This window comes from Podarcis liolepis, assembly GCF_965112155.1.
Source record: "Podarcis liolepis genome assembly, chromosome: 1".
Lineage (NCBI taxonomy): Eukaryota > Metazoa > Chordata > Lepidosauria > Squamata > Lacertidae > Podarcis > Podarcis liolepis.
Window position 1 is genome coordinate 17,387,597 of NC_139554.1, and position 12,760 is coordinate 17,400,356.

The 12,760-nt window shown below is 44.2% G+C and overlaps 1 protein-coding gene across 19 annotated transcripts in view; it reads right to left on the reverse strand.

Annotated features, from left to right (window-relative positions):
* The window catches only part of EVL (Enah/Vasp-like), a 154,817-nt gene that overhangs the window by 87,178 nt on the left and 54,879 nt on the right, over positions 1-12,760 (reverse strand). Inside the window, exon 1 of one of the 19 annotated variants that reach the window (XM_083517732.1) lies at positions 9,654-9,706. The exons of the other annotated variants lie outside the window; for them this stretch is intronic. Coding sequence (XP_083373858.1) covers positions 9,654-9,691 — 38 coding nt within the window. The 5' untranslated portion in view covers positions 9,692-9,706. Of the gene's footprint in view, positions 1-9,653; positions 9,707-12,760 lie in introns of those variants that run through there. 19 annotated transcript variants of the gene reach the window in all.

Genomic DNA, 12,760 nt, shown 5'->3' on the forward strand with positions numbered 1-12,760 from the left:
TACTTTCATTTCTGCCACTCTAGCAGTGTGGCGAAAGATGAGCAATCCACATTTATTATATTGCTGCAGGGGGGAAAACTTCACACTCACTCCATGCCTGCCAATCTTCCTCTCTAGGTCATAATTATGAAGCCCACCCAGAGACTCCTGTGTTCAACAGATCAATGGAATGGCATGTGCAAAGAACAGAAAATCCATACGGTGGGTTGGCCACACTTTTGAATTGCGCTAAAACAAGTGTGACTCTACCTCTGTTTTCCTGTCGTTTTGAGCAGGAACCTGCAGCTGTCTTATGCGCAAGTGGTTAGCCAAGACGGGAGTCCAGAGAATAAGGAAACTGATAATACTTCAGAGAGAAGGTAAACAGAACAAAACAGTGTATGACAGGAGGACAAATCCTATTTGAGGACTTCCCTGGCTTTTTTCTGCCCCACGTAGGACCAGTCTGAATAGTTGGCCTTGGTTTAGGGAAGCTTTTAATGTTTAATAGGTTATTGTATTTTAGTGTTTTGTTGGAAGCCACACAGAGTGGCTGGGGAAACCCAGCCAGATGGGCAGGGTATAAATTATAAATTATTATTATTGGTGAAGATTTGACATTTTCATCCCCGAAAAGTTTTAGATTTGAGTTTCTATTGAAATGAGGCTCCATTTTAACGTTGTATTTTAATCTTGTTTTTAAGTTGTATCTTAATCAATTGTTTTATATCTGGTGTGAGCCGCCCTGAGCCTGGTCTTGGCTGGGGAGGGCAGGGTATAAATAAAAATTTATTATTATTGTTATTATTATTAATCAACTGAGAGCACTGTAGTTCTTAGATCAGGTCTTCATCAGAGGGAAACTCAATCAGAACCAGTCAGAGGCGCCAGCTTGTGGAGGCAATGGAGGGGGCAACATTGTGTGTGTGATGTCAGGAGACTGGGAGGAGCTGGGGGCGGAGCCAAAAGTGGCAGCTACATGCCTAAATGGCCAGCGGCTTCTCCGCCTCCTCCTCTTAGCACTGCCACTGGTGGGAGGATGCTCTGACACCATGCTCCATTCTTCGGCACCGTGCTTTTGGGACATGGGCCCCCCCGGCCCCTACCCCCAAAATATAGGGGCCCCGAAAAGGGCTCAGCCCCCAGGAGCCAGCGCCCCCTGGAACCAGTTTACTTTCCAATTCTTCCAAATGTCAAATCCCAAATGTCTTCGTCACTGACTAAAGGTAAAGGGGCCCCTGACCATTAGGTCCAGTCATGACCGACTCTGGGGTTGCGGCGCTCATCTCGGTATATTGGCCAAGGGAGCCGGCGTACAGCTTCCAGGTCATGTGGCCAGCATGACTAAGCCGCTTCTGGCGAACTATAGCAGCACATGGAAACGCCCTTTACCTTCCCGCTGGAGCGGTACCTATTTATCTACTTGCACTCTGACGTGCTTTCGAACTGCTAGGTTGGCAGGAGCAGGGATCTAGCAAGGGGAGCTCACCCCGTCGTGGGGATTCGAACCGTCAACCTTCTGATCAGCAAGCCGTAGGCTCTGTGGTTTAACCCACAGCGCCACCCGTGTCCACTGACTACTGAATCCCAACTGACTTGAACCTCCAGCCATTCAGTCTGGACCAAAAACAGAATTAACCCTTACGTCACACACTAGCACAAGTCAACAGGGAGGCGTTGTAAAGAGAGTTTACCTTCTCCTTATTCCCCCCACCCTGGGTGAGCATAAGACAAATGCAAGTTCCAGCTGAAAACAGCAAGGAAACAAAGAAGAAGGGCAGCACACCCCAAACCGAGTAACATTTCAAAGCACGGCAGAAATGAAAAGGCTTGCTTACTTCTCAGGAGTCATAGCTTGGGCTTCCAAGCTCAGGTATCCAGCAACATAAAAAAACACACCAACCCTACTCATTTCTGCCTGTCTCGCATGAACAATGTTCACATACATGCAGACAGTACAATGGTACCTCGGGTTACAGATGATTCAGGTTACAGACACTTCTGGTTACTGACTCAGCTAACCCAGAAATAGTACCTCGGGTTAAGAACTTTGCTTCAGGATGAGAACAGAAATTGTGCGGCGGTGGCGAGAGGCCCCATTAGCTAAAGTGGTACCTCAGGTTAAGAACAGTTTCAGGTTAAGAACCGGGTTAGGAACTTTGCTTCAGGATGAGAACAGAAATTGTGCGGCGGTGGCGAGAGGCCCCATTAGCTAAAGTGGTACCTCAGGTTAAGAACAGTTTCAGGTTAAGAACGGACCTCCAGAACGAATTAAGATCTTAACCCGAGGTACCACTGTATAATGCTTTTACCATGCGTGAGAGAGCACTTGTGAAAACATTCACTGCATCCACCTGCGGCGCAAGGTAAGGGTCCAGAAATAGCATCCACGCCGGGAATGCTATTTATGCTGGGCCAAAAATACACAGACACACAGTAGCACAGTCTTTCACTTTAAAAACAACAACAACCCAGCTTTGCTGCAGCTTCAAAAAGTGGCAGAGCTTCTCTAAGCAGTTCAGCACTATTGCTCATAAATATGCTTTATATTCTCATTAATCGAGAACATTCTCGAGAATGTTCACCAAAAGATTATTCTCGAGAATTTAACATCACTAGGAATGATGTTACATCATGGTGTAGCAGGTATTCCCAACGGCCCATTCTGCTACCACAGTGCTTCCTTGCTGCCACTCCTAAAGCAGCAGCAAGACTGCTTTGTAGGCAAGGAAAGAGTGTGAGACCCTCCGACACTTCCTCTAATATGGGATAAATGATAAATGGTAAAGGGACCCCTGACCATTAGGTCCAGTCGTGACCGACTCTGGGGTTGCAGCGCTCATCTTGCTTTATTGGCCGAGGGAGCCGGCGTACAGCACAGGTCATGTGGCCAGCATGACTAAGCCGCTTCTAGTGAACCAGAGCAGCGCACAGAAATGCCGTTTACCTTCCGGCTGGAGCGGTACCTATTTATCTTCTTGCACTTTGGCGTGCTTTCGAACTGCTAGGTTGGCAGGAGCAGGGACCGAACAATGGGAGCTCACCCCGTCGCAGGGATTCGAACCGCCGCCCTTCTGATCGGCAGGTCCTAGGCTCTGTGGTTTAACCCACAGCGCCACCCGCGTCCCCCCTCTAAAATATTACTATTATTATTTATTAAATTTGTATACTGCCTTCCATCCACAGACCTCAGGGTGGTTCACAACCTAAAAACACAAGATTTAAAAAAATAACCCACAAAATACAGAATAAAAACAAGAACAAACTAATAACCCTCTCCCCTCCAAAACACATTTAAATATTAAAATTTCTCCCATTCCCCAGAAGATAGTGAAAACAACTTTCAGAACCTTTCCACTTACTTGGCAAGGATCACTGGCCAAAATATTTGGCCCAGGACTAGGGGCTATAGCTCAGCTGTTGCATGAAGAAGGTCCCAAGTTCAACCCACTTAGGACAGGTATAAGGATCCTTCAGCTCTCCAGCTGCTCCTGTACTACAACTCCCATCAGCCCCAGCGATCATGGCCAATGGCAAGGGATGGTGGGTGTTGTAGTTCTGGAACACCTGGAGGGCAACAGATTCTCCATACCTGAGTTAGAAGAATCAGAGAGCAGAGGATGCGAAAGGAACCTCTACCCCAGTGATGTCAAAACTTGGCCCTCCAGCTGTTTTGGGACTACAGTTCCCATCACCCCTGACCACTGGTCCTGTTAGCTAGGGATGATGGGAGTTGTAGTCCAAAATCTGCTGCAGGACCAAGTTTGGCCATCACTGCTCTACACCGAGGTGCCGGGGAGCCACTGCCAGTGAAAGAAGACTGTGCTGGGCTACAAAGATGAGGGATGGTGGGAATTGTAGTCCAAAAACTGCTGGAAACCCAAGTGTGGGAAACTCTGATAGATAAATAGCATGAACAGGAACACACAGCAAACTGAAACTAGGATCCAGACCTCTCAACCGTGGGTGGCCTTTCAGGTTTACTTCTTCAGCAACCTGAGATGTTCTGTCTCCTTTCAGTTACCGCATGGCAGCCTTATAAACTCTTCCTGTTGTTATACTTGAAATCTGCAAGGCAGAGGCTGGGTGGGGTGGGGGGAAGTGCTGCATTTAGAACTGTGCTAAAGAGAAGTGAAATGTAAAAAATGACCTAATTTACAGCTGCAAATATTTTTGTTCTGTCTCACTGAGCCGAGTAGCTTGAGGTGAAAGGGACTTTCCTAAATCACTGCCAGATCTTAAAATCACAGTCCGTACTTTCCATTAGCTTTTGACCCAGTGGTTCAGAAAGCTCCTCCATGATCACCTGTCTCTTCATTTGAGAATAAATCGAGAAAGTCCAGTTGGCCCTTCCAAGTTTACTTTCACACTGGAGCCCCTCAATTGTCCCAATGTCAGTTTCTGTTCTGCAGGGGGCGGGATTTACTTGCTGGCTGCGTCTCACTTTCTAAGAAATAATAAAGTAGTGCTATGCTACTAACAAAAAGAAAGGAAGGTAACTAATGGAATGAAAAGTAGGAATTAAATAATTGTTGACTCCCCGGGCATGAACAGAAACTGACACTGGAGCAACTGCAATTTGCTAACCTTCTCCACCCATGACATTCCTTAAACGGGGTGAACCTACATGGAAAGAGCAAAAAAGCCCTTAAAAGGCTTGCATTGTATTTGTGCAATTGTATTTTGTTACAAAAAAGCTGCCACAAATCAGGTTCCCTTCCCCAAAAGAAACCCACAGGAAGGCAACACAGAAAAAACTGCAGCAATGAGCTGACAACGACATCATTAGACCGTTCTGTAAGTAATATGTACACAAAAGATGACTATTCAGAGAACGGTCCTTGGCGTTTGCAAACCTAGGCTGAGTTTGACAAGCATCAACTGCATCTTGGGTGGAAAATAGTTGGCTGGTTTACATTAGCTCCTGCCTTTAAAATGTTTGGTTTTTTTTAATTAATGTATGCTATTTAGGTTTTGCTCTTTTAACCTTTTCTTTAAACAATCATGACAGCATGTATACAGATTACTGGAGCCCTTGGATTCAGCATGAGAACAAGCTGAATAAAACTGCAAACAGTTGCATACCAACATTAAGGATGGGGCATGAAAACGGTCTCACGATAATTTTGTTAAAACTTGCTAGAGCCAGCCATTTGCATTTTCTCCCAGTTGACTTTAAAAGAGGCACACCACTCCAAGTCAAAACTTCCTTGGTATTTAAGCTAGGCTCTGAGGTATTTTTTTGTCCACTGCAACAAGTTTATTAACAATGCAATAAGCAGTTGACATCAAAGGAGAAAAAATATCAAAACTTTCAGTTTTCACAGCAGGGCCGGCACTGCAGTTAGACAGAGTCAGATGACTTCCCAGCCTGATGCTGGGGGTAAGTGGCAACAGCCTCTAGATACACCTCTGCCATTATTCCAAATTGAGTGCTTAAATTGTACTTTATGGTTTTTATGGTAGTTCTGCACTTATGATATTATTTCCCATTTAAATACAAGTCATTTTTTTTTCAAATAACCAGGAAGATAAATTTCTTCATCTTTTTATATAGCACGTTTTTTGGGGAAAAAATTTTTAAAGCAGAAATAGAGGCATAACTTTACTTTAACTTCTGGGGGTACTAGTAATATTAAAAAGAGGTTAACCTCTTCCTATAGGGTATCTGTTCCTGATTCTTTACCTCACAGTAACCACTACAGAAATCCAGTTTAATCATCCCAGGGTCAGACATCTTAGAGAGCTCTAAGAGGTCTGGCTGTTCTTTAGTAAAATCCAATCTTTCAACCAGCATAAACATGATACTTCGAAATATAGTTGTAGGTCAGGGAGAGCAAAACCACCTCTCTTTGGTGCTGCATTTCTCCAGCACTATCCTAACAACAAAACATCTGGCTTTTATAAGTGGATTTGTTGCACCCTGGCAACAGAGCACTTTAATCTACTTCACATAAAGTTCTGGTATGCTCCTGAATCCCTCCTGCAAAATAATGATAGTCTGGATGTTGCCCATTAACATTTAGCACCTGAACAGGTCACCTAGTTTCAGTCTTCCCCTCTATGACGAGACGTATTGTATTTGTACAGGAATCATAGTAATTATTTCTAAATTTGCATGTATACATATGTGGATTGTATGCAAATCTCTTTATCTTTTGTGGCAGTGTTTATGTGGCCACCCTGCCTGTCAGTTAGAACGTTCTTCAAGATCATTACCAGCTGCCACCTGATGATCTCATTGCAGTACCAGGGCAAATATAGTAGATCCTGCTTTCAATACTATTTTTACCTACAAACCTTTTGAGGTGGGCATACTGCTTTCTTTCCAACAACAATGCATGCCCCATAAACTTCCTGCTGAAATCTTGTAACTTCTTAGTCTACTAAAGTTTTTTGGGGGTGGCGGCAGTGTTGTTCTGCTTTTGTTGTGCTATAATACAAGAGCTTCCCTATGGACGACTCATAAAGCAGACAGTCCGGTATAAATTCACCTTTAATGCACTATTATTGTGCCACGATGTGTTGCCTGCAAAAAAATCACCAGTCTGAAGGGGTACACTGTCTGCCTGAGGAGTTAACTGTGTGTTGTAATTTTTCCTATCAAAATCCGGCCCAAACTTTTCCCCTTTTGATCTAGCTATGCTGCCAACACCCTGGCTCGATCCATCTCCACCCACTTCCCCAAAAATGGTGAACACAGGGATAAACAGACGAAAAAGGACTGCCCTCATCTCAGGCCTTTTTATCTTCCACAGAGGCCAGTCTTACTGCTTTCTCTCTCACTGTAAATTCTAAAATCAGCCTGGTTCATTTCTTGCACCGCTGCTGTCTCAAACCTGTCTTGTTCTTGGTCTTGAGATGGGCCGTATGGAAATGTTTATTTTATATATGTTGTACAATGTCTCAAGCACTCCCCCCCCAGTCCTTTCATGCTTTTAAACAAAATATTTTAGACATTTTGGAAGAGGTCAAATGCATTTCCACATAGTGCCGCAACTGTGACTTGGCATTTGCTATGCGTTGGCTAATCTGTGGATGTGCAGTGAGTTGACTCTGCTTCGGGAGACTTCATTGTGTGTGTGAAAGTGGCAGATTATTGCTCTCCATATGGCCTATAAATTGTTTCATTGCTGCTCAGCGTGGGGTCTGGGCTCATTATAAATACCACCATTTATTGAGAGAGCATTTTCAGGCACCCACTGAGTTAAAGTGTTATAATAACAATGTTGACGCGTAATACAAAATCAGACTTGCTATCAGTTCTTTCAATCACAGGGGTAGAGAGAGGACAGCTGATCTTGAACCAGAAACGTATAGATTGTTGTTCATGCTACTAGTTTGAAGTGGAGAATTATCCTTAAGTTGTGAGAAACTTTCCACTGAGATGGTCTTCCTTGAAAGCAGTTGGCTCCAGTTGGAGGTTTAAGCCCAGTGGTTTGGTTAGAACACCTTAGTTTGGGCTCATTTATATATCTTGGGCTAGACCCAAAGCCATCTATTACACTTCTGCAGGTCAGCTGACTGTTGCGAAGTCACCTGATACTTTGGCAAATAGGTGTCCCACATTATACTTTGTTAGATAAGTCCTGAAGTTGTGCTTTGAATACCAACCCAAATGCTTCCTCCAGGACATCTTGTAAACACTCTGTAGACACAGAATGATAGGATTTTTGTTGGCTACAGCTGGCAAGCAGAGACCTGAGCAAAGGAATCCGGATATAGTTTAGAATTAGAGGCAAATAAGATGTTGGAAAATAAGGCTTATAATGTTTGCTAACATGCCTTGGTACAACACTACTTTTATTTTTAATTGGTCATCTCAACAGCACTTGGTTTTCCTATAAATACTTCATGCCTTTACACAAATGGAGAGGCACGGTCCACTCAGGATTTAAGTACTTTTAAGTACCACTGACTTCACTTAATGCTTCCACTAAAATCAATAATACTTTTAAACGCTTGACTTTTATTTTATTTTGCTCCCATCCATAGTTTCTGAGAGCTCAATATGAAATAGCATGCGGTTCTGAGAGACCTGAAGTTCACTCTTGTTATCCCAGTACTGAAACTAAAATACAAAAAAAAAGTGAACCATGAGATAAATCTTTTCACAGCTCCTGAAGTACATTAACCTTTATGAAAAAGTTAGGATGAAGTAGGTTCTCAAGGACTACTTCAAGCTTGGGGTATCTTTTAATTCTACGATTCTTTGATATGCCACCTTTATCTTCCAATGATCTCAAGATGGTGTCCATGGTTCTTCTCCTCCCCACTTCATCCTCACAACAACTCTGTGAAGTAGGTTAGGCTGAGAGATGGTGACGGGCCCAAGGTCACCCAATGAGCTTCATGCCTGAGTGGGGATTTGACCAGCGGCAGAGTTCTCAACATGAACTTTTGACCGGCCTGCCAGCACCTTCTTGCTTCCTTTTCTAGGGGCAACTAAAAGGCTAGATTCAGAAAAAGGGGGCTCAGGTGAGCTTCCATTTCGAAGGCAAGGTGGAGCTGGGGAATTATTGCTGACCATCCCCCTCCCACCTTGCTGACAAAGGTCCGTATAGTTAAAGCTATGGGTTTCCCGGTAGTGATGTATGGAAGTGAGAGCTGGAGCCATAAAGAAGGCTGACTGCCGAAGAATTCATGCTTCTGAATTATGGTGCTGGAGGAGACTTTTGAGAGTCCCATGGACTGCAAGAAGATCAAACCTATCCATTCTGAAGGAAATCAGCCCTGAGTGCTCACTGGAAGAACAGATCCCAAAGCTGAGGCTCCAATATTTTGGCCACCTCATGAAAAGAGAAGACCCCCTGGGAAAGACCCTGATGTTGGGAGAGATTGTGGGCACAAGGAGAAGGGGACGACAGAGGACAAGATGGTTGGACAGTGTTCTCGAAGGTACCAACATGAGTTTGACCAAGCTGCGGGAGGGAGTGGAACACAGGAGTGCCTGGCGTGCTCTGGTCCATGGGGTCACGAAGAGTCGGACACGACTAAACAACTAAACAACAACATCCCCTCCCACTGCCTCCCCATTGCTTCAATTCAGAGTTCTACCTTCCCTTCAGAAACTAAACTAGAAAGCATTCATCTGCTGTGATGAAAGAACACTCCAAAGGCAATCAGGTGTTGATACAGACTTCCTGCTCCCCATCAGTAAAGCTTACAGCCTGCATTTCAGCTTTTGAAGATAATGCTTAAAAACATCCCATCTGCTAGCGGGGGTGGGGGTGGGTAGCAGCTTTCTGAGTTCAGCTGATGACATTTCTGAGGCCCAATCAGAAGCAATGCACCATCCGATGGCAAACTGCTTGCTCAGAAGCAGGCCTCAGGAAGATTGACTGAAATCACACAGGCATTAAATCACCATAGTCATTGCCATCTTACCTAAAAGGGAATTCGATTAGCTGAGGAACATCCCAGCCAATGGAAATTCGACCCAAACTGAAGCCTTAATTAATTTGCCGTTCAACCTCATGCACTGAACGTGTCAAATATAATTGGTTTGTTATCATCTGAGAGATGTTCTCCTGCTCTTTTGGTCTGAGCAAAACCATCTCCCTGCAGTACAAACAGTATAAAAAAATCAAAGAAAGCCCATACCCCTTCCTCCTGCCAGTCATGTGCTGCATACAGTTTTGGGCAGTTAACAGCTTAATAGATTAAACACTGACCTCCAAGATCCTTTTCCAAATCCAGTTTGCAGTCCCATGACAGGCAGCAGAATTGGGTTATGGAGCATTGGAGATGGAAAAGGGGGGGCTTTCCTAACACACGTCAGCGTTTTTATTTATCTTTTTGCTGCAGGTCTTTTTGTCTTCCGTCTTTAATGTGTTTCCCTCTTTCCCTTACTTGCCCATGTCAGCCCATTGTGGGTTAGGGTTCACTGTTTTCTTACACCCGGACGACGGTCCTTATTTACTTAACCCATCCTCCCCAGAAAATGACTCCATTTCGGAACACTCTTGCGGGACAGCGGAGAAGCGTGCAAACAAAACCAGCTTGCCTCGCACCACAGTTAAGTGCATTTTAGCCCATTTCAGCGCCACTGCACAGCAAAGAGTGAACTTCTAATTGTCGTCTAGCTAGGGAAGACTCTCAGACATTACTCAAGCACCAAAACATTACAACTCTCCCAAGAAAGGCAAAGGAACCATTGAGGAATCATAAGGCTGTTGCTTCAGTTTCTGTCTCCAGGTCTTATTAGAAAAAGTCATAGTGCATCTGACATATAAGCATCAAAAAAGAACGATGGAAATATTACTTGCCTTCAATACATTGCAGGGAGTTTTGTTTGTTTTTAAAGAGATACCTAATTTCACCCTTTGCCAGGGAAACTGGTTTAGTCTATAAAGTAAACATACTAAATCATAACATCCTTCATTCCAAAAGGCTTTTGATATTTTTACTTACTGTATTTTTTCGTGTATAAGCCGCCCCCATGTATAAGATGACCCCTATTGTTTTAAACCCAAAATTAAGAAATTACATTGTTTAGCTTTTGGGGGGGGGGGGTTGGGGGAGGTCACTTCCGCCAATCGCTCACCCGCCTGCCCACCACTGGCGATCACACACTTCGCCGCAAACACCAATTGTCTGCCTGCTCGCCACCACCAACAGCCCACCTGCCCCCTTGCTGCAGCCGCCAATCGCCTGCCCAATTGCCGCAGCCACAGCCAATTGCCAGCAGGCCGTGCCACAGCCACCAATCACTCGCCCAATCACCGCTGCCAATCTCCTGCTTGCTGCTGCCATTAATTGCACGTCCCCCCTCTGCATTCACTATCCATGTATAAGACGACATCCAATTTTTGCCTAAATTTTTCTAGCAAAAAGCATTGTCTTAGACACAGAAAAATACGGTATTTTAAATATTTTTAAGTATTATTGTTTCAGGTATTGTTAAACCCTGGGCACCACAATTTAAGAAGGACATTGACATGTTGGAACATGTGCAGAAGAGGGCGACCAAGATGACCAAGGATCTGGAAACCAAGCCTTATGAAGAACGGTTGAAGGAGCTGGGTATGTTTAGCCTGGAAAAGAGGAAACTGGCTTATTCCTCTCTTTTCAAATATGCCTTTTCCTTTGTGGGAGCAAATTGCTTCCATGTAGGATATACCCTTTCATTCTTGCACATATTTTGCAACAAAAAGCCGCTGTCTTTTTGCAGATTTGTCCCCTGTGAAACTGTTAGTGACTTTGCATGCAAACACATATGAATGCAAATGCATTTAAAATAAATTAATAATAATAATCCATGAGGTCATATGGGAAAATAATCCTGCTGAGTTTCTACACCAAAACATGGAGAAAATAAAGATTAAGCCAAGGTGGTCCTTTTTAATGTAGCTAACGGCCCAGGTTGCTACACAAGAGAAAGCGCTGGTTGACCTACTGCTCTAATTAGGCTAGCAGAGATTTTGACATTTATGTTGTTGAAAGGAGACAATGTTAATAGCTGGAGGGGAGGCTGTCAGTGCTTCTAACAATCACAGCATCGCTGGCATTGCATGCTGTGGCCTTTATATATTCAACGTACTTACGGAAACCCTGATTTCTTTTTAAAAAAACGGGCAGATGGCTTGTTCTACAGATGCACATTTTACGAAACTACCGCCTTTCTTGCACCCGATATTAATTCCATTTCCCACTTGATACAGGCATTTACTAATTTTAATCAATGCGTTTTGCAACTTAAGATAGAGCACTAGTAGCAGCAGCAACACAATAAAGGCATAGCTGCAGATTTTCTCTGCGGATACTGATAAGACTCTCTGGCCAATGTCAACTATATTGAGCCAGATGGGCTCAAGGTCTGACTAGCTATAAAGCTTCCTGTGTTCCCTTATGATGTAGGCTTCTGCGTATGACTTGCCTTAAGCTTTTGCGAAAGAAAGGGACACACACATTTAAAGAGACTTAAAAAGGCAGAGAGAACCACATGTTTTAGGGCAGGAAAGAAAAGCACATTTCAAGGACCTTCATTCTAACTGCCTGGCAAAAGGACAACTCTGGGTCGCAAAGATCAACTCTCCCTCGGCCTTGTCGTTTCTGCCACTGTGTTGTGACTGTTAAACGCTCGCACTTTAATTAAGTAGAGTTTTACAGCCACTTTATCCTGGCATAAATCACTACATGGCGACACGAAGAGAGCCGGAGCCAGTTTGCACGAAAACATCTTTCATGTGCGGTTAACAGCCAAACTGTTTGCAAGCACGAAAGCTCCATAACAGATTTCTCTGCCACAGGCAAGTAGGACGCATGGGCTCTCTCCTTGATTATATGAATGCAGCCTGTTTCCAGATTTTCTAAAGGTTTTTTTTTTTTGCAGCTCTACAGGAAGAGGAAGCCTCCCCTCTCCCTTGCAGGCTTATCTGTTTCCTGTCAGTGCCAAACAGCTTAGATTCTGGGCACACCCACAGCATGCATTTAAAGAACATTCCCAAGAATCCTGGGAACTGTAGTTCTCCGCTCACAGAGCTACAATTCACAGCACCTCTAATGAACAACAAGATTATCCGGGGGAAGCAAAGTGCTCTAAATGAATGGTAAGATTTACCTGTACAGTGGTACCTCAGGTTAAGAACTTAATTCGTTCTGGAGGTCCGTTCTTGACCTGAAACTGTTCTTAACCTGAGGTACCACTTTAGCTAATGGTGCCTCCCGCTGCCGCCACGCGATTTCTGTTCTCACCCTGAAGCAAAGTTCTTAACCCGAGGTACTACTTCCGGGTTAGCGGAGTCTGTAACCTGAGGCATCTGTAACCCGAGGTACCATT